At 40.5% G+C, this 22,162-nt stretch overlaps 1 protein-coding gene across 4 annotated transcripts in view; it reads left to right on the forward strand.

Annotated features, from left to right (window-relative positions):
• babam2 (BRISC and BRCA1 A complex member 2) overlaps positions 1 to 22,162 on the forward strand; it is a 91,059-nt gene that overhangs the window by 36,849 nt on the left and 32,048 nt on the right. For all 4 annotated transcript variants that reach the window (XM_019884103.1, XM_019884091.1, XM_019884099.1 and 1 more), the window contains one exon: positions 19,899 to 20,008. In XM_019884103.1, the coding sequence (XP_019739662.1) occupies positions 19,899 to 20,008 (110 nt within the window). The remainder of the gene's footprint in view (positions 1 to 19,898; positions 20,009 to 22,162) is intronic.

Genomic DNA, 22,162 nt, shown 5'->3' on the forward strand with positions numbered 1-22,162 from the left:
GCCGTGCTCTTGCACGGTAAACAGTGACTCAGGAGCTCAGGAATCTTAAGAGCTATAAAATAATTGTAGGTTCATCCCAAATGTCCCTATGTGGCTTATTGCCTCAGCTCACCATTCGAAGCTACACACACACACACACACACACACACACACACAGACACACACACACACACACACACACACACACACACAAAGTTGTTTTCCCTGCCGCAGTTGCAGTGTAATGTTTACCACAGCCCTCGAGTCTGTTCATTGCAGTCGTTATTCACGAAACAAAGATGTTTGTGTCCTTCAAATGAAGGCGAAGTGCCTGTTAAGTGTGTTTGTGTTGTTCATAATGATGGAAATTTTTGTAATTGTCAGGGAAATTCGTATCTGATTTTACTCTGAAAAATAGTGTTTCATCAAAGATAATCTTTGGAATATCATCAAAACTGGGAACTCTTTACTGCGTTACTAAATCTACTCATCTAAATCCTTTTTCTGAGTGGGGAAAAAAAACAACATTAAAACTGAAATCTTGGGTGTTTTAATTGTTTTAATATGTTTTGGGATGATGACTTTTTTTATTATTGCAAAAATGTCACGACAATTTTATGTAACTTTAGGGATTGAATGGCATCTAACTCATTTTTCTGAAGTAGAGAGAGAGTTTCACAGTCTTTTAGCTTGAAAAATATAAAAGAAAAAATTTCAAAGAAACATTTAAAATTTACAGTTAATGCCACCTTTGAAAATGTATGCCCCTGTTGATGCTAAATCAGGGGAAAATCAAATCTATCAAGCAGATTTTTTTTTTCATAGCGCTTTTGAAAATCCTGTTGCCGAGTGATGGCGTGTCTGTTTAGTACTGTGACATGGCATTTAGGAGGAAAGCAAGTTGCCCAAAAGACATCGTCAAGTAATTGCCAGTTTGGGCTTCACTAATGCAGTGTACGACTGAAATCTGAAAAGGCCAGCCAATGCTTCCACGCAGATAAACAATTATGCGGCTTTTTTAATGGTAGATGTACTATAGCTTGGTATATGCTTCAAGATGAATTTAAATGTCACACATCTCGGAAACAAAACTAGGAAGTGAGTGTAAATTAGGAATTGGTTCTCTCAAAATGTGATTATCATTCCTGTATGCCATAACTGTTCATGACTGCTGATATATTTCCTCAGTGCCCTCTCTCCAATCCGCTACCTAAATATCATCTACTGTACAGTGTACTATTAATGTCAAACTTAATGACTGATTGTTGGCCATGGTGGCTTTGGTACAAAACAAATGGCAGGAAATGGAACACCCTTGTCTTAGATTTGCTGATACAGCAAACTGAAACTGAAGTTGCATAAAAAAGAAGGAACCGGTGAGTTGGGGAATGTGGGTTTCATCAGTCCTCAGTTTGGTTCATTTGTGATTAGACAAAAGGCCTCTCCGATCATGGCTGCACACTAAAAACAAGTGTCAAAAATAACCCAAATGGGTTTTTTTTGAACCCAGTCATGAGGTCATTATCATACCATCCTAACAGTAGTTAATTTGACTCGGCATGATGGGTTGGTCGATTAACTGCAAGTCCTTGTCGTTTGGACTATTGTACATATTTTTTGTTCAGCAATTTATCCAAAAGCTTGATCACAGCCCATGAGCAAAATGAATTCCAATACATTACAGTTCAATCTCTAAGAATAATAATGGTATTACATTGCCAATACTTATAAAACTGTTCAACTCCAACCCTTTAAGAAAATATGTTAAAAAAAAAAAATGTGATCACTCAAAAAATATATTCACAATAGAATCATCGTTAAAAATGCCATGCAAAATATTTGTACCCTCACCATTAAGTCAAGAACAAGAAGTTCAAATCAGCTCCAGACAAAATAATGAACAGTATCAATTTAAAACAACTAGTAACAGTTTCAGTGCGAATGAAGTACCAATTATCAGGAACATGAAGTTGAGCTAACAGCCTGCAAATGCCGCAGCTCAGTTTACAAGCACATTTTCCACTTTCCCAAAAAAAATCATACCACTTTGGACTTTACTGCTGGCATCTTATAGATGACAATTTGTTTAAAGATAACCCAAAATAGGTAAAACATTCAATAACCCAGCATTTGGGTACGTAGATGAAAAAACTAAACTGTATGGTTTCATCCAAAGTGAGATTGGGTGTTTGCTCTCTGAAGCCCACAATAGGATAAGCCAGGTAGAAGATGGATAGATGGATGGATGCATGTATGAACAGATGGATGGATGGTATGCATGGAAAAATACAAATACTACTGTAACTTAATGAATGTGATGAATATGTTTGGATAAGGTGTTCCGACAATGGAATTACGGATTTTCCAAGTGTGTTCATGTCTCTCTCAAAAAGTTTGCCATGTGGTTTCCATTCCGAAGAGAATATTGGTGGATGGGTATATGAATGGAAAACATTGTTTTGATTGCTCTAGTTTGTTCATTTCTCTCTTCAAAAGTTGTATATGAGGTTTCCATGCCGAGTTTTGAAGTGTGATGCCTTTCTGAAAGTTTTGTCTAATACCTTAAATCTGTAATTGTTACCTCTGGCAAGTAGTCTCTGTGACTTCCCTTGTCTTTTTTTTTTTTTGTCTGTCTACAAGATTATGCAAAACTAGCAGACAGTTTGCAATGTGACCCAAGATAAATCTCATTACATCTTGTCATTCAAAAAGGGAAGATAGAGGATCACACCAGGAGATTTCATACTCACAAAATATTACAGATAAGTCAGTTAGTCGTTTCAGTAGTTTTGAAGAATGAGTTCTTGGCCTTTGTGGAATTCTGTGCTTCAGTTTGACTGCATTTCTTGTTGATATTTCAACCTCCTTGTCAAAGCTTCAAAACTTCAGCATCGTTTAGTGAAATTCATATGCCCAACATGTTTATGAGTCCTGCTGTGGCCTTTGCCAGGTGGTTTAGCATCTGGTAGCCCACCGTTGTAGCCTTCCGAGAAAAACTCTCAAAATGGGAAAACTCAATGGGTGTCTGTCTGAAGTTGCTTAATGTTAACATGCTTTCATCTCGTCCTAGTACTCTATGGTCTTTCTTAAATCAAAGGACACCTGCGCATTGGCGTGTAAAATTAATCATGGTTTATATAGATAATCATTAACGCACATGACTAATTTTCAAGACCTCCCTGAAAAGAACTGCTTAACTGGCGCAGGAACAAAACATTCTTGGCAAACCCAGCGATCTCATCACCACTTTATAGACCTGATTTTTTTTTCCACTCTTTTTTCATTATAGTGTACTCTGTAAAAATGTCCAACCCTAATCACAAGGCACACATTGTATAGTGTATACAAACAACCACTCATGGACACCTAGGAACAATTTCAAATTGTCAATTAACTTACCATGCATTTTTTTTTGTGTAGCAGAAGACCAACTACCTGATGGGAAAGAAAAAGGCTCCCCCATGCTACTCTATTAATTTTACCCTCTATGGTTTTACAATTTGGAATTCAAACCAAATATTAGCTTTTTTCCTCCTTTGACTCACTACTAAAAAAGGTCCAACTTCTACAAGGTGTATTATGATAAAATTATCCATCCATCCATCCATCTTCTACTGCTTATCCGGAGTCGGGTCATGGGGGCAACAGCTTTAGCAGGGAAGCCGAGATGTCCCTCTCCCCAGCCACTTGGGGAGGAGGAGCGGCTCAACTTTGAGCCCCTCCCGGATGACCAAGCTTCTCACCTTATCTCTAAGGGAGAGCCCGGACACCCTGTGGAGAAAACCCATTTCAGCCGCTTGTATCCGGAATCTCGTTCTTTCGGTCACGACCCATCGCTCATGACCATAGGTGAGGGTTAGAACAGAGATCGACCGGTAAATTGAGAGCTTCGCCTTTTGGCTCAGCTCCCTCTTCACCACGACAGACCGATACAAAGTCCGCATCACAGCAGACGCTGTGAGGGGAACAAATTATGAGTCAGGGAAAAAAGAATCTACAACAGATCTGCGATGTATTTATTTGAGAAATATGCTCGTCATTTCTCATAAAAATTGGTATTTAAACATTGTTTTATGATTGCTTCTTGTTTCATTAGTTTCTGTAGGATCCCTTGTCCATATGTTGTCTAGAAAATCATTGACCACTGCCGTCTTGCGGCTGTAACATTGAATATTACGGATATTTAGAAACAAAAAAAAAAAGCCGGTGGCTACTGTGGCGTAATGCGCCACCGATTCATGAGCAGTGGAAGCTAGCAGATGCGTCTAATGCATCTTGAGGCTTACCCCGATCGCTGCTATTCATATCAGCGGCGAATAAGAGCAGTGACACAAAGTGTTCCCAGAATATTGGGTAGTATGCGATTTACATCTGGTGTGATGTGCGCATGAGTGGCGGGAGAGAATGCAAGTGAGGAGAGTGTGAGTGTGCAGCAGGTGCGCTGAAAGTCAGCCATCGAACATTTTATTCCGCTACCAAAGTGCCATAGCAAATTGTTTGCAGCTGAAATGGTATGAATAAACCCACAGTTGAATAAACAATATGACGTCATGTCTCGTCTTCGTTATGTCTCATCTTCAACTGTCTTTCACCATTGCTGTTATAGTCACAGAACCGAGAGGCGCCCTACCAGCTCAGTGAGCCAAATACAGCCATAAGTTGACAAAACCTGAAAAAGTATCTGAACAAAAGTGAAGGTTCTTTTCTCTTTTAATAAATCTATTAATGCTCAGATACACCCGCGTTGCAAGACGGAGAGATACCGCCGCTCGTTCCTACCGACTGCTGTCAGGCTGCTGAATAAAAAATGAATAAATAAATGAATCATAGAATTATTTAAATGATATGACAACATATGTGAATAGTACTGTGACTATTGTATTATATTGCACTTAATTATTGACCTTATCCATGTTTGTATTTATATTGCACTTAATTGAACTGTGTTTTCTTTTCTCTTCTTTCTACCCACAATCTTGCTGCTGAAGGCTGTAAATTTCCCCAGTGTGGGACAAATAAAGGATATCTAATCTAATCTAATCTAATCTAATAACCACTATGCGCTAACACTACACTGTGCCGTTACTGTATTTTGATTGTAAGTCAAATTTATTTCTCCAACCTTTAATCACAAAAAAAGTCTCAACGGGCCTCACGTCCACAGTTGACAAACATAAACAACATCCTCTGACCTTAACCCCACTGGAAGGCAAGGAAAAAGTCAAACACAACCTTGAGAAAGGGCAGCAGATGGGGGGGAGTCCCCCCCCCACCCCCCCTTCCAGGATGACCAAGCTGCAATGGATGCCGAGTGGGCAACATTTAACACACTCTGGTCCCTATACAATGTTAGTTAGATAAATATAACAGTCAATTCAATAAGATGAAGAGCTGCAGGAAGACGCCCGAATAGAAGTGAGTCTATTCGTGTGTGTGTGTATGTGTGTTTTGCAAGTCGGTCCCTATCCCCAGCAAATTGCAGGGAACAACTGCACTTTGAAGCTCGAAGCTAATTACGGTTATTTGGGCCCGAACGATTAATCAGCCAGCCCATTATATCTCAAGAGTAACGAACATGCTGGCAAAAATGACATCCATGGAGTTTCAAGGTGAAAATCGCTGATGGGCAAAAAGAACATAAAGGGATCAAGGGTAGTTTTGCTTGTGAAATAAAACAGTTGAATTATTACCAAGCCGCGACTTTGCCGCCAAACCATCGACATGCTGGCAGCACCACTTCAAAGCCCGAGTAGGTGGGGCTGAGAGGGTGCAGGAGTTGCCACCGTTACGCCAATACCGAAACCACACATCAAAATAACAGTATAATAATGATAGGGTTGTACAGCACAGTTAATGTTTTTAATACTACGAATCATATTGTTATATGGTCATACAGCACTACACTGTCACAGGATGGACCTTCATCCTTTAATTCAGCACGGGAGCCAGTTTAGTCCTTGGGCCCGATACTCATCCCAAGGCATAACATGAAAAAGGCTGTTCATGCTCGAAAACCTTACAGTATTGCTTTATTAAAATGATGCTGCAGAGAAGAGCGGGCCAAAATAAATCCACAGAGATGTATTGCCAGTTACGGAACAAGTTTGATTTCAGTTGCATCCGCCGAAAGCGGCCCAACCTGTTTCCAGCTTTCGGGGGAAGTATTTTTTCACAACAGCCAGGTAGCTTTAAAACATATATATCTTTTTCCTTTAATAAATAACTTCTCCATTTAAAAACTTTGCTTACAGAGGTTATCTTTGTGTGCAATTTACATTTGTTTGATGATTTTGGACATTTAATTGTGGAAACTATGCAAAAAAAAGTAAGAATTTGAAAAGAGGTCAAATATTTCAATCAACAGTGGCGTTCCCTCGGGGGCTTCTCTGTAGGTGCAAACACTATCAGAAACACAGACCAACATTTACAACTTGAATGAAGTGGAAATAATTTATTTACAACAGTTTTTTGTCTTCATTTCATTGCGTATGTCTTTGCCACGCGGCTTACAGTCCTTTGTGGGTTCATTTTTTATTTTTTGGGTCAGTCAGATTTGGTTCAGCTACTATCGCTTCTGATTAGTTCAGCTCTATGTGCGGCCGAAGGTTGATTTACGATGGAGGATGATATCAGACCATGATTGAAAATTCACTTTCAAGGCCTACATTTCAAGAAAACTAGAATTTATGAGGCTGTTTCACCCAATGCTGCTTTGCGGAGTGGCTTGTTTTCAATCTGGATTATGTGATAGTGGACAATGTAGCATACGCAATATGGTAGGAGCTTCTGGATTTGTGACTGAAGTTTTTTTCTTTTTTTTTGTGTTCATATTGATAAAAACATTATTGTGAAGTGTACTTCACAATCAACAAATAGTTGATTTTATTGCTATAAAGAATAACTGTTTTTTTTTTCTTTTGGTAATATGCTCAAATATGTGAAATGCTCTTCTTTAATGCCACACATCAGACTCTTTCTGTCAGGTGTATGAATGAAGTCCAGACAGAATGAGGATTCCAAAAGCATAGACACAGATATGACGTTTTGATCAAAAAGATATTTATTAACAAAAACGCAAGACTGACAGAGTACAACTCAGGACGCTGGTAACAAAGAGCCCGGATAAGGCGAGGACAAACAAAAAGCACTTGCAAAAGGCAAGGAACAAGATGAACGTAAATTGCTTATCAGCTCAAAGGACAAGAGACTCCGATACACAATGAACACAAACCGAGAATATATAACAAGGCAGACTTAAAAGAACCAAAATACAGTAATGCCTCGGTTTTCGACCATAATCCGTTCCAGACGGCTGTTTGAAAACCGATTTGTTCGAAAACCGAAACCACGCTCTTTTTAAAAAAAAAATCTTTATTGAACACTTCTGCTCACAATGGAACGCTACTGACTGCACTATGAACAAACGAGGCAGAATCTATGAGGCAAAAATGTCGAGAGACATCTACAAAATAAGCACCGGGAGGCAGACTCGTGAGCTAGGCTAATAATCCGACAGTCAGTTGTCGGGTGGCCTGTCTTTTAAAGCAGACAGGTAACGAGGCCAGATTTGAGACAGGTGCAGTTGTGAGGGAACGCCCACTCTCAAGCTGGAGACTGCAAGCAAACAAGACAGGATTATGACACTTTCGTATCAATGACTGTGGGTGAGAGTGCTTGGAAGGGAGACTACACAGACAATCGTCTGTGAATTTGAAAAGGTGTTTTTAGGAACATTTTAGTAATGCACTCTGCAGTGTGAACCTAGCCCTAGTTATCTATTGTTTTTTTGGGGGGTCGGGTTGGGTGGGGGAAATATTGTGAGATGTTGGCATTGTTAAGAAGTATATTACATCACTAAATAATCAGGGGCAAGGAAGTCCAGTTCCTCAAGAGCCATATCCTGCCTGTTTTAGATCTCTCTCTACTTAACACACCTGATTCAAACGATCAGCTCATCAGCAAGCTCTGTAGGAGCCAGAAATGATCATGATCAATTGAATCAGGTGTGTTGGAGTAGGGAGAGATCTAAAACAAGCAGGATATGCCTCTTGAGGATATCTGGGTTTTCCTACCTCTGAAATACCCACTGAAGGCCCAGGTTCAAAACACAGTGCCCATCACGGTTTTCCAAGGTATTGTTTATGTCAGGAAGCAATAAAATCGTGCAGGCCTTAAAACATTTGCGAATGGTAAATGATTAATTTAAGGGACTTCTGAAAGGATTTCAAATTTATTTAGAAACAAAAAAATAAAAAAAAAAACAGCCATACGGAAGGGAGCCATGGAGTTCAAATCATCTCTCCAATAACTAGTGACCCCAACGTGATTCTCTCATAGCAAAGGTCACACCCTACTCCTGTCTCCCTTGGGGATTTCGATCCACTGTCACCCCCACCCCCCTTAAGCCACCCACGCTATTTCTCCACATGAACATTCCCACCTACCTGCTTGAGCTTGAAACCCCTGCAGAGCAGGAGTGTATTCTCAGGAGCGCATCCACTCCACCACCCCCCCTTTCCTGCTCTTCTTCCTCCGTCCCCAACACCATTCTATCCCCCCCCCCACACACACACACACACAAACACACACACAAACGCACTTCCCCACGCCTCCATGGAATTACTTCCATCTGGCCTACTTTCCGCCCTCGCTGTATATCAAGTTGTACATTGCATGTTGTTTTTCTCTAACACCTTCAAATGTTCATCTTCCGAATGCTCTGTTGTCTTTTCAACTTTAGGGTCATCCGGTTTACCTTTAACTGTGGAATATCTGAAAGCGGAAGCTTTCTCTAGTCTTCCCATCTCCAATCAGTAATATTCTGCCACATCAACAACATCAAATCACATATTTGGGATACACTTTTAGATAGAACGGGCAGGATTGTGTGTCGTGATTTGTAGCTGTGTCATAATATAAGCAGTTGAGGTCATAGTGTCATTCTGAGATGCGATTTGATTGCCTGCTTCTGTCATTTTAATCTGACTTTGGTGAACGCTTGAATCTTGAATAAAATCTAACTACAATATGTGTCAGTAATTTATAAAACATAGATTTTATTTTATTTTTTTTTATTATGATCCTGGAGGAATTAAATTACTCTCTCTCACCTCCTCACTTATTATTGCCTGCTCTGTAAACTGTATGTCAAATATAGTCGCGACATAATAAACACCACAACTAAGCGGCCTCATCAAAGGCATATACAGAATTTACATCATTGAGAACATATATTTATTTACCTCAGGTATTAAAAAAGTATTTTTTTTTCTAAAATGAAATACATTTGCGATTGCTCAGAAAGATGGTCATGAGTGCCGTCATTTATGTCTTGAGCCTTATTATTCGTAATGTCATTGAGTTTTTAGAATCCACGGTTTAGGACCATTACCACCGCCATCACCACTAAGTGCCATTTCCCCCAAATAGGGGGCAAGAGGTTCCATTGGTCAAAAAAAAAAAAAAAAAACCCTCTCATGAACAGTGCAGTGGGACAAAAATGCCCCGCAACACTGTCAGCGAAGCATGATTAATGTAATTACAATTATTGCCTCGAGAAATACCACTATAACCAAACCATTGCACCACTGTCTTCATTTGAAATCTCATGTTTTCAGCTTCATGTCTGTCGTGAGCTGCATTGGCTTTTTTCGAGATCTGTTCAATGTGACATCAAGGCACAATTGCTCATAAAACATCGATAGAGTTGGGATAAAAAGATGCCAACACTAGTGATCAGATGCAACTTATAGCAACTGTAATGAGAATGAACATGCGGCAGCCAATCATTCACACCCTGAATCACATAATTCATGTCATGTTCCACATGCAAGTGATCATACTTGACTCACCCTTTGTGGCCAGTAGCTCCAGCATTCCACTCTTTGCAAAATGCACAGACAACAAAGGCCACGACATGTTAACAGTGACACAATTATTAGTGGCACTTGGCCACAGTCACTCTTATGACTTGTTTCAGTGAAATATGATCTGCTTGCACATATATCAAAGACACATCCATTAGTCATATTGTACTTGTTCCAAAGAAGTTGGATTTTGGCTGGGTTCTCATCTCCATCAATGGTGTATTTGACAAACAGTTGAATTTACTGCTATAAACGGAACATAATCGTCTGCATTTTTTTTTTCGGCAAGATAAGACACGGCACTTGTGGTTTAAATTTCTAGATGTACAGCCAAGAATTATATCCCATGGATAGCATCATAAAATTATGCAACAGGTTCAGTTGAAAGGAATTTTTGTTTTTCCAAACATCGTAAAAATATCATGTCATTGTATGTGTTGGGAAAAAAAAGTACATTAGAGCTTCTCTATTATAGGTTACCCCTACCTACTAAAACAATTGATGGCCAACTTGAAAATTAAAACACTTGAATGTATTTTTTCCCCTTGACCATTTCACCGCAAAATGAATTGGTTTGCTATCCCCCCCCCCCCCCACCCATCCCCCCAAAAAGCTTTTTTTGGGGGGGGGGGGAACCTTTTTATTCCACTGTGATGTAGTAGTTACGACCACATTTTTAACAACAAACCTGTTTTTGTCACTGACTGATTACTGGGCAGTTCTTCAGTCTACTTTAACTTTTTTTATGCTCTTGTGCCACACCCTTTGTAATTACACATGCCATCAAACGAAAAACCACAACATACACTTTTTTTTTTTTTTTTTGGTTTGTCAGCACACTCCTCAAACAGAACTTAGGACTTGAGTGTTAAGGTGTGTTGAGGTCCACACCATGGCGTTGAGGTGGTGCATGTGCGTTCTCTAATCCACTGCACATTGTTTTCATGACAGATTTAATCCTTGGCATTGACTACAGCTATGAGCCAGCATGGTTAATCATCCACCAAACTTGTCACACCACAGTGTAAAGTCAAACTATGAGATGAGGGTTTGTTCAGAATGAGCGCTCGGGAGAAAGGGAGACAGGCAGAGGAAAAGGCGGATAAATACTTCAGATAAGGACGTTAGGTCCTCTTGCATATGCGTGCCATTTGGGTTGTGATGATTTGTGCTTGCCCAGGCATGTTTTGTACTTTGAGGTCGAGGGTGCAGGATTGTCATGGCCCCTGGAGTGCACCCCCGCCCTACTCCTCCCCGCCCCGCCAGTGGCAGCACCACCACATCATTAGCAGTCGTGTGCGCAACTTTCTTTCTCAATCTAAAACATTTCATGTCAAGGAATGGGCTGTTTTGGCAGCTCCCACCTTGACCTTGATGATAGCAAAAGTCTATGTATCTATGTCAAACCGCCAAAGGGCCGACACAAACGTAGGCTAGGTCCGACAAGTATTATTTAACATGCTGTAACATTCTGTCTCCATTGTGGAACACAGAAGCAAATGTGGTGTCAGTGTGCTCGCAGAAGCTGAGACGTGACTATGTCCGCAAACCACTGCTAAAAAAAAAATAGAACATCCATGATGTTTTTCCACCATCCATTTCAATTAGATTAATTGCAGTCAACACATTTCTTTAATCGCCAAATGAATCAATGAAGGGATTGGCTTTACACCTTTTTTTTTCCTTCCCCCTCCAGTGAAGGCCCAGAAACCTTTTAGTGACAATGTAACATCCAAAAGGGCAGGAGTGAAGTTCTAACAATCTGCTGAGGCCTTCAGGAAGAAAAGTCTAGAGCAGGGGTGTCAAACTCATTTTTGTCGCGGGCCACATTTTAGTTACTGTTTCACTAGGAGGGCCGTTAGGACTGTGAAACCATATAAAGAAGTCAATAATAATGATTCATTCAACTATTGTTTAAGTTCTTGTAATGAGGGGTTTGGTAACAAGAAAATACTTTGAATATCTCTCTTATTACATATGAGAATTTAAAAATGTTTCTAAAGAAATTTTAGAAAAGATCATGGATGTTGACATAATTGATCTGCTTTCGCAGGCCACATAAAATGATGTGGCGGGCCAGATCTAGCCCCCAGGCCTTGAATTTGACACCTGTGGTCTAGAGCACATGTGCGTGTGTGTGTGTGTGTGTGTGTGTGTGTGTGCGTGTGTGTGTGTGTGTGTGTGTGTACCACAATTCTACCTTTAGCCATGATGTGATGCGGGTTTCCAGCTAAGGTAAGATATTTTCAACTAAAAAGAAAAAAAATTGTCTTTAGGAACAGAAGTTTCGCGCATTCAGAAATCAATCTGACGCCATATCGCCTCGATGAGAGTATTTGTTCGCACGCTCCCCTTCCACAGATTGCACAAATGCAGCCGATTTTGTAAAGCAATCAGCAGCTCGTGCCTGAACTGTTGGCTTTCCTTGGACTCTTTGACACTTCTTTTGTTGTGCACTCTCAATAAATGAATGGCACATTTGAACAACACATGAGTTTCCGAACTGTCGGAGTGAAGCAGTGCATGAAGGGTATTTCCGAACGCAACCCACAATTAGGAAAGAGGGATTTTGGAGGGCAAGTTTTTTTGTCTCAGTTTTTGTAAATCAAATTTCACCCCAAAAATGTGACTTTTCTCCAGTATGACCAAAATGTGTTTTTTTTTCTTCTTTCACTTTTTAAAAAAAATTATCATTCGTATGACGTAGCGGCCCGGTGGCCCAGTGGTTGGCGCGCCGACCTCACAGTGCAGAGATACCGGTTTCAATTCCAGCTCCGGCCTCCCTGTGTGGAGTTTGCATGTTCCCCCCAGGCCTGCGTGGGTTTTCTCCGGGTACTCCGGTTTCCTCCCACATTCCAAAAACATGCATGGCAGGCTGATTGAACACTCTAAATTGTCCCGAGGTGTGAGTGTGGCCGTGGCTGGTTTTTCGTCTCTGTGTGCCCTGCGATTGGCTGGCAGCCGGTTCAGGGTGTCCCCTGCCTACTGCCCAAAGACTGCTGGGATAGGCTCCAGCACCCCCCGCGGCCCTTGTGAGGATAACGCGGATCGGAAAATGGATAGTACGACATACAGGACGAAAAATTTGTCAAGTTATGTTTTTTCTATTGTAGGCTTGTCTCTTTCGGTTCTTTTGCTCACTTGAAAGTCTTATCTCGTAATCATCCATATTCAGCACCCATGTGTTTTCAGTTCACTTGAATGGTTGTGTGTGCCGAATGATTGGGACTTACAGTCAGTCCAATGTGTACCGTGCTTCTTGTCCAAAGTCTTCCGCTTGCCTCTGATCCTAAACAGGTTAAAGTGGAAGCAGATGTATTGATGGAATATGAATTAATTCTACCTTTGATTGAGAATCATGACATCCTTTGATTTGTTGATTTGAAGTTTGGTTTTACCTTGCTTCCTGTTGTTGCATGTTTAGAGTAGGAACATGAACAGCAGATGTGCACTCAGTCCGCATTACTTCCAAATAATGAGAAACCATTATTTACCCGGACACGAAACAGCATGTCCTCATTTAGGGACAGACATTCCAGACGAGTCAGACTAAACATTGAAATTCACTTGCAATTTTCACTTTTAAAGAACTGTGACATGATACATTCATGCTTCTGGTTCTAAATTTGCCTCGTAACAGTCATTTGTTTTACGTTATTTGAAAAATTATGTGGTTACTTGCTCCTGAAAAAGTGGGAATGTTACATACGCAGAAATGATATTCTGTTTTGATCGAATCTCGCGCAGTTGTGAATATACACAGCTTCACTTTCATAATTTTTGTAGACATCACGTTTGATATCCAGAAACAGTTTACTCCTTCTTTTAATGATTTCATGTTGGAATTTTCACATTGTCAATTTCTCATGATAAAGAATGTCATTCATATACTTTACTGCGTGTACTCAGAGCTGGCCTAGGAGCTGGAGATGTCCTTGCACAATTGTGCTGTCAGTCAAGCCAGCCCATTACATCAGGCATGACATTTAAAGTTAGGCGAAGAAGGCGGACAGTCCCTTTACCTCCTCCGTTCCAGGCCTGCAGTCGAGCGCCTGTGTTGCCTGTGCGGATGAATGTGTTTTTGTGTGTTTTGACTTTGGCCAGGCTTGGTCTGGCATAAGGACAGCTGTCACATCTCCAGCCTGTCACTTGAGACACAGAGGAGATGCCAGAGGCCAGGGCATCAGGAGACACAAGGACAGACGCAGAGGAAAGAGAACTCTGCTTTTGTGTATGTGCAGCCATGTGTCCGAAAGAGTAACGGGGGATGGAAGACGTGGGGTGGCGGCCGTGAAGGGGTTGACCGGGAGGCACCCTCTAACCTTGATGTCCGCAGAGTGCGGCGCATTATTCACCCACCACTTTCTTAAATCTAGCCCTTGAGTAGTTGAGTCACATTCTCTTAGGGCAGGTAGTAAATACTTCTTTAACGTCCGACCATCTCCCCTGAAGGACGCCTTATTTTTTTCCTCGCAATCCGCTGACCGGGTGCTCACTGCTCATTACTTTCCAAAGAAAAGTTTGCCTTCATTAAGCTTGTGCCTGTGGAGTTGAACCTTTTTTTTGTTGGTTTGTTTGCTAACATTTTACATTAGCGAGCAGCTGCTGTCCTTCTGTGTAGTTGGTTAATAGGACTTAAAGGACACCTATTACGCATTTTTTGCGCGGTGGGGGGTTGTTTTGATATATATCTATAGGTGCATTTCCATTCACCTATTTTTATTCGAATTTTCAAGAATTGCAAAAATAAATGCTAGAAATTCGGGAAAGAAAAGGCCTAACATTCTCCCAAAAGAAAATGCAAGTTTTGGCGATGGAAACGGGTTTTGTGAATAAACAATGACAGGACTGGCTACCACGTCTCACGTTTTGACCCGATATTACGTCACACATAGGTATTGTCTTGAGAAAATAGCAGTCGATGACAAAGTATGGTATGACCGAGGACACAAATAAATTGAAATATTTCTGGAATTAATAAAAGAAGCGAACATAACCGCGGGAACGCCCCTACGTTCCTTCACAGACGGAGAGCAACACGAGCGTCTACGACAGTATTCTTAACCCATATGCTGCAGTCGATGTAAATAAGTTTATATAACGCAACATACAATTTTACAAAAATTGTAAAAGTATTATTCCTGAATATTTATTTTACTTTCAACCACTCGACATGTTCAGTGGCATCAGTGCTATACATACACATGTAGTTCTTATTTTTTTCTTTGTATTTTTGCCCTCTATGGACAATAAAAGTGGTATTGTGCTATGACCAAAACATAAATATAAATCTATATAAGTAAAACATGAATTGGAATATTTCATATCACACAATTTTTATGCTTTGTCTTTGATTTAAAGATGACAATACGCAAAAATCTACAAAAATTGTAGAAATTGTAACACATGGGGTAATTACACACATAAACAATCTTCTTTGTTGTCTCCTTTTCATGACGGCTCGCTATGCGGTGAATGCTGACAAAATTGTGACCACAGTTGTTCCAAACCACGAAAGCTTGATCAGCAGTCTGTCCATGATCACTTTTGTTGACAGTCAGCCGAGTGTCTTGTGGCCTAGAGACGCACTCATCTGACGTCGTCTCTTGGCGCACTCTCCTCTCCTCTCAATATTTGCAAAATACTAACAAATGGAAACGGGAATGAGTGGCATGTTGGTTTTACATATTTTGTCAAATTGTGTGTTAAAAAAATCGAAATATGTGTTGTTATGACACCCTGAGAATGTTTATTTCAAGCCTTTATTTGTTTCGGTTTTGATGGTTATAGCAGAAAATGTCTTGATCCGTTTTGTTTTATGTTGTCTTGCTTTCTTGTGGTTAATGTCTTGGCCTCATGCACTTGATCTGACATGATTGACAGAATCATTATTGTTAACATTATTGAACTTAACATGATTCATTTTGTACAGAACAACTGATGCCTCAATACCACTTTTTGATACCTGATACCGATACCAATACTGCAGCCTCGAGGATCAGCCAATTTCAATACTAGACCTAGACAATTCTTTTTGTCCCTCCAAAAGATGTTAATAATATGTGTTTGTAATTTGCTTGATCCTAAGATCGACAAACACCATGTTCACTATACAACTGCTCACGAGATGAAAAAACATGCAATTATGGCGACAGCTCATTTGTGCATGTCATGCAAATTGAATTTGAGTATGTATGATATGAATAAAAAAAAAAAAATCCAATACCGACGCAACTATTTTGTCCTGAATCGGACTCTATACTGTTCCAGTGGATCGGATCGGACCATCAGAAAACAGATAAACAGGGTGCTATAATGCTGTTGCCACAACTATATTACGGTATTTGATCCAGGTGTTCCATCAACAGAACGTTATTCTACAGTAATTAAGAACTCTCACTTCCCTCCAAAAGTCAATGGCATTGTTATTTAAAAGTTTCTCAGCTTTAGAGTCAGCCCTTTTAGTCTGCTGACTTTTACAAATGAAACATTCAATTTGATGAAAAATACTTGTATCTTACATTAGTTTCCTTTTTATCCTCAACTATATAAACAGCGATGATATGCCAAAGAGTTGCTCGTCACTTGTGAGCTACATACTTGTGAGTTCCGTAAATGGAGTCTGTGCAGTGAGCGCACACTACAAAAGAGTATCAGTTTAGGTTTTTGTTTGATGAGTGATTTTAAGTGCTACACTCACATGAAATGAAGTTTAATGTAACTGCCTCAATGCTGCAGCGTTGCATTATGGTTGGTGCATTACCTGCATATATTAATTTACGGCACTGCAAGAGGAGCATGGATGTAAATATTTTACCTTAAACTACTGTACATAACAATGTACATAATAATAGTGCACAATCCTTGAAAACTGGTTGTACGACCAGACATTTTGAATGGTATTTGTCCACTGAATTATTGTCTGATTGCATTTATATCTTTTACCCATCCGGCCATCCATTATCTGATCCGCTTACCCTCACGAGGGCCACGAGCGTGCTGGAGCCTATCCCAGCCGTCTTTGGGCAGAAGGTGGGGTACATCCTCAACAGGTTGCCAGACAATTGCAGGGTTGTCTTTTACCCGCTTAAATGTTTTTTTGTTTTTTTTTTAATGTAAAATATGTGGTCCATAAGTGAATGGAGAAAAATACATGATTTCTCATGGCATTATTTGGAGAATTTTAAAACCAAGATAAGGTGACTAGCGGCATCTATTTTTTTTTTTTCCACAGAAAGCACTCAACCAAAAATACAAAGAATTACACAATTACATATTTAAAACAACCATGTAGTCTCCACTAGCATACGATGAGAAACGCCCGTGCCACGTTGGCTAACAACTAGCATCTATGTGGCAAGTATTGTCAGCCTTTAAGCAATGAAATGCTGAACACAAATGGTGCAGCAATACATGCAGCCAATATAACAATACTCACATGCACATTTTTTATCTTCTGTGAAGAATGATGAACATCACTGTCATACTGAAAAGTGAGAGGAACTGATTCTCCAGTATAGCAATATATATCCCTGTGTTTGTCCGACACTGCTGCCAGGTGGCCAAGGCGCACACGCCAGGATGTGCAGCAGGCGTGTGCACTGAAGGGAGAAAATGTGACAAAAACGGTGTGATTCTTTTTAATTGTATTTGGGCAAGTTTTGCTTCCATACACGATACATTAGAAAGGAATAGAAAGAGGTTAATGTTCAAGGGTATTTTTTTGCTTGTGTACAGCACTCATGCGATATAACTTGTGGCAGCTCTTTGCTGTCTTTTGGAACGAGATCAGTCTGAATCATTCCATGAAAAGGTTCTCCCCCCAGCAGCTTCCTTGTTCTGACCGGATTGTGTGATAGTCCCAAGAAGGCTGGCCCATGTTCTTTCTTTGGCCCTCTCACCTTCCTGTTAGTTCTCATCCATCTGTGTTCCCTGTCCCAGTAGAAAAATAAGCCTCTCTTAAATCACCTTAAAAGACAAGAACAAGACTTGACAGCTACAAACTGGAGCAAAATAATCTTCTCCCAAACCACACAGACCACAGCAGCCCCATATCTTCATGCCTGTTCCTATCTGTCCCATATCGTCAGCGGCAGAAGCCGCCGGCGCTGCTGTGAGACACAGAGCAGCCCTTGTTTACTGATGCAGACTATATTGATGTGAGCTGATTTCATCAGGCGACACTTTTGGATGCCACATACCCTGCCATCTTTCACTGCCGCTTTTCTACTCCCTATGTTTTTTTTTTGTTGTTGTTTTTTGTTTTGTTTTGTTTTTTTTTGCCCCAAATGTATTTCCTGCGACAAGGCGGACTTATTTCATCGAATAAAAGGACAGCTGATATTTTACAGCAAAAAAAAAAGAAAAACAACTTTGGCCGCTACTTTTTTGCTTGCTTTGACCACTACAACTTTAAATGCCATATTTACAGCAGGCATTTTGACATGGTAAACGAACGGATGGACAAACAAACCTGATGTATCTGCCTTGGTGGAAGTCTGTGCTGGAGGGAAAAAAAAAAAACACAACACAACTTTGGTGGGGACTCTTATATAATTCCAATGGTAAATAATACTTTCTGAAAACATTTTTTTCAAGTGTTTTCATTAAAAATGATCGTGGTCCTGAAGGCTGTCTGTTATGATGACCTTTTTTCAGGAACCCTTAAGATTATATTTTCAGTCCGCCTTCTTCCTAATTGACTTCACATAATACTTTTTTCCTAAATGTTTTTTTTCTTCCGCCAATCAATCGTCAAGTATATTTTTCCTCAAGTTCAAGATGAGTTAGTTTTTTTTTTTTGTGATCAGCAGACCAAAATCTGACCAATTAGCTCACGGGCCTGATCACATTGGAAGCCCCTTTGCGACAAACTGGTTGAACTGTGCCTCCATCCATCATGTATGGTGGTTAGATTTCCCCTCACCATGGCGAACAGCAGCAATTATAACAAATGGATGAGTTCAAACCATCTGTAAGACATTTGATTATCACTGCAGAGCCTTTGTCAAGGGAGGGAGAAAGCCCATAATATTTGATGTGAAATTGCACTAATGACAGCGCCTGAGAAGTGGCCATGCTCTAGGAAATATATCACTCAATGAGAAAGTCGAACCTCTGAGAGGCAGATGAAGACTTTTGCACGCAGCTCCGGGTGGCCTCTGTAAGCATCTCACACATGACTTGATTGGTGCTCCGAGTCATCAGCTCAGCCTCATGTTGCAGATGTTGAAACTAATGTAGCGTGAAGCAAAACAGATGTTTCTTCTGGTGTCTTTCCTCTTCTCCCTCTTGCAGTCAGTGATATTTTAGGACTTGAACAATTGTTGTTCAATTACATTATTGTCTATATTTGTTGGATTTTTTTTTTCCTCACTGAGTCGAGAAAGAAGCTTTTTATTTTTCTTCTTTATAGCACATCAGCCACGTCTTTTTGAATATTATGAGGCCATACAAAAGTTGGTCTCACCCATTTGGTTCAACCGGACAACATGTAATTGCAATTACTTGATGTCAAAGACATCAGAACCTTTCACGTATTACTTTTTTTTTCGCACACTAACAATTGGTGGCAGTATTTGAGTTTGCCAAAATCTCCTCTGCCTGCATCACATGCATGATCCATTCCAGAAATGGCAAGCGTAATTTGATGGCTTGATGATGAAGTGCTGTCTCTGTGAGTGAAAATCTTTTTGAACACTCTTTTTTTTTTTCTTATCAAACCCTTCCAACTGCATGATAATTAAAAACCCTATGTCATTGGTCCCCGTACTGAAGGAGGGCGGGCTGAGCAGTGTTTCATTTTCACGAGACAGAACTGTAACCAAAAACAAACTACCGGTAATCATTTTAGCCAGGGATTTTAAGTGTGCTGTAATTCCTGATTCTTCAAGTATTTTCGTAATTTCAGAGACCTTTCATGAAGAAGACACCTGGGAACTGTTGTAAATTGTAAATTAAAAAAGTGTAACTGCATAATGTATCGGTTACCACACAGAAGTCCAGTGTAAGTCCAGGTTATTCAAAAGTTCACTTTTATTTTTCTTTGCCTAGGACACAGCACTGGACCCAGGAGAAGATGTGGCTCTTCTCTCTGTGAGCTTTGAAGATGCTGAGGCTACTCAGGTCTTCCCCAAACTCTACCTTTCTCCAAGTATTGAACAGTAAGTACACCATTTGCAGCCAGAGCCAATGTGCTCGTATTCTGGCTCGCGATATTGAATTGCACTTCCGGGCGTAAGTCCAGAGCAACGGTGAGTGACGTAAGGAAGTAAAGAAGCAGATCCAAGCGGGATGCAACTGGTGGAAGAAAGTGTCGGTGTGATCTATGACACAAGAGACTCTGCTGGGATGAAGGAACAGGCCAGTCATGATGTACGGCTTAGAGAACGTGACACCGAAGAGACAACAGGAAGCGAGTGAACTCGTAGAGGCGGATGGATAAAGATGTTGAGATTCTCTTTAGGAGTGAAGTCGGATTGGAAGTCAGCTCATGAGAAGGGACAGCCAAGGTTAGATGAGACGTATTTAGAGAGAACAGACTAAGATGATTTGGACAAATTCAGAGGAGACATGGTGAGTATATTGTTGGAAGGATGATGAGGATTGAGCTGCCAGGCAAGACAGCTAGAGGAAGCCCTGAGAGAAAGTTCATACTGTTGATGTAGTGATAAAAGACATGAAGGCAGTTGGTGTTAGAAGGATGGTTTAGATAGGCTTTGCTAAAAAAAAAAAAAATCATAATTTAAATTTAAAAAAACGATGATGTGCGGTGTTGACCCCAAATGGGACAAGCCGAAAGGGAAAGAAGATGAATCCTGGAATTATTCTGTCATGTACAGTTGCAAGAAAAAGCATGTAAACTCTCTAAATACCTGAAGACCACTTTAAGAGAGATTCTCAACAAATTGAGAAAGTTCAGCGCTGTCGCAACTCTCCTTGGGCGAGGCCATCCTTGCAAGATGACTGCAAAAGCACAGTCATCGCAGTGCAAGAATGGTCAAAAGGTGAAGTAAAAAAAATCCCAGTGTCAGCTAAGAGAGTTTAAACCAGAGGTGTCAAACATACGGCCCGCGGGCCGGAACCGGCCCCCAAGGAGGTTCGATCCGGCCCGCGGGATGATTTAAAAGTGGGGGCGGGGGGGAATGCATTAAAGGCACAGAATGAATATTTTAAATAAAATGCAATTCCTGAATTATCCACTAGGGGGCACACTGTTTTGATCACAGTAGAAGACAACATTGTTTTGATCGGGGAAGAAAACAGCAGTCTCAGTCTGTCACCGAGATAGACCCAACGCAGCAAATGATATGAAAGCGCCAATCAATGCTTCTTGAGACCAAAACAAAGGAAAGAGATGAGATTTTGGTGATTCATAGCACAGTATGGTATCATGTTAATGGTTCGGCCCACTTGACATCTACCAAGTCCGTATGCGGCCCACAATGTGAAATGAGTTTGACACCCCTGGTTTAAACTGAAATCTTTGGCACTTGAACACACTGTTGACACGTATTCAAGTAAGACACGAAATAAAAATGGATCTTTTCGGAAGACACCACAGGAGCAATCGCTGTCCCAACAAATATTGCCACAGGGTTGAAGTTTGCAGAAGGGAACCTAAATTTTCCACAGCGCTGCTGCAACTACTGCTGATGCACAGATGAAACAAAGTTGTAAGGAAAGAGGAAGGAACGTGCAGCGCAACATGTAGGTTGTGTGCGTGTATTTTAGGGGTCGGGGGGGGGGGCAGTACGTACCTTGAGAGGCTGAGGAAGAGGGGAGGTCAGCCAAAGGTGACTGCACTTACTGTTGCTTTGGTATAAAGCTTATTATTTGTGGAGGAGTAGATGTTTGGTTTAAAATTAGGGCTATGTACCAGATCATGGCAAAAAGTCCCATCCCCAACTCCAGACTTGGCAGTCAGTTTTTTCGACAGATGCATAGTTAGCATTGTAAATTTAAAGTTGACTATATGTCTCCAAACATCTGGGTTGTTATGAAAACAGAGACTTGACACAAGACAAAGTTCATGTGAACCGTGAGCTTTGAGGAGGGTGTGATGGGAACTTAAAATTGGTTCTTTTTCTTACATACGCTGTCTAGGAGGGGTGAAATGGATGGAGAAAAAAAAGACGATTTGGATCGTATCACGTTTTTGAGTCATGTATTGGATCATTTTTCAGATCAGCAAATTCAAAGAAAGAAAACAAATTGTCCTCCTTTTGTTTTCTAAAACGCTTTTGTCCATTGACTAAAATGACAATTCACTGGAAAATGTCAGAAAAATGAACACAACTTAAAGTGCAATGACGGCA

Source organism: Hippocampus comes, unplaced genomic scaffold (assembly GCF_001891065.2).
Source record: "Hippocampus comes isolate QL1 unplaced genomic scaffold, H_comes_QL1_v1.1 scaffold331, whole genome shotgun sequence".
Classification (NCBI taxonomy): Eukaryota; Metazoa; Chordata; class Actinopteri; order Syngnathiformes; family Syngnathidae; genus Hippocampus; species Hippocampus comes.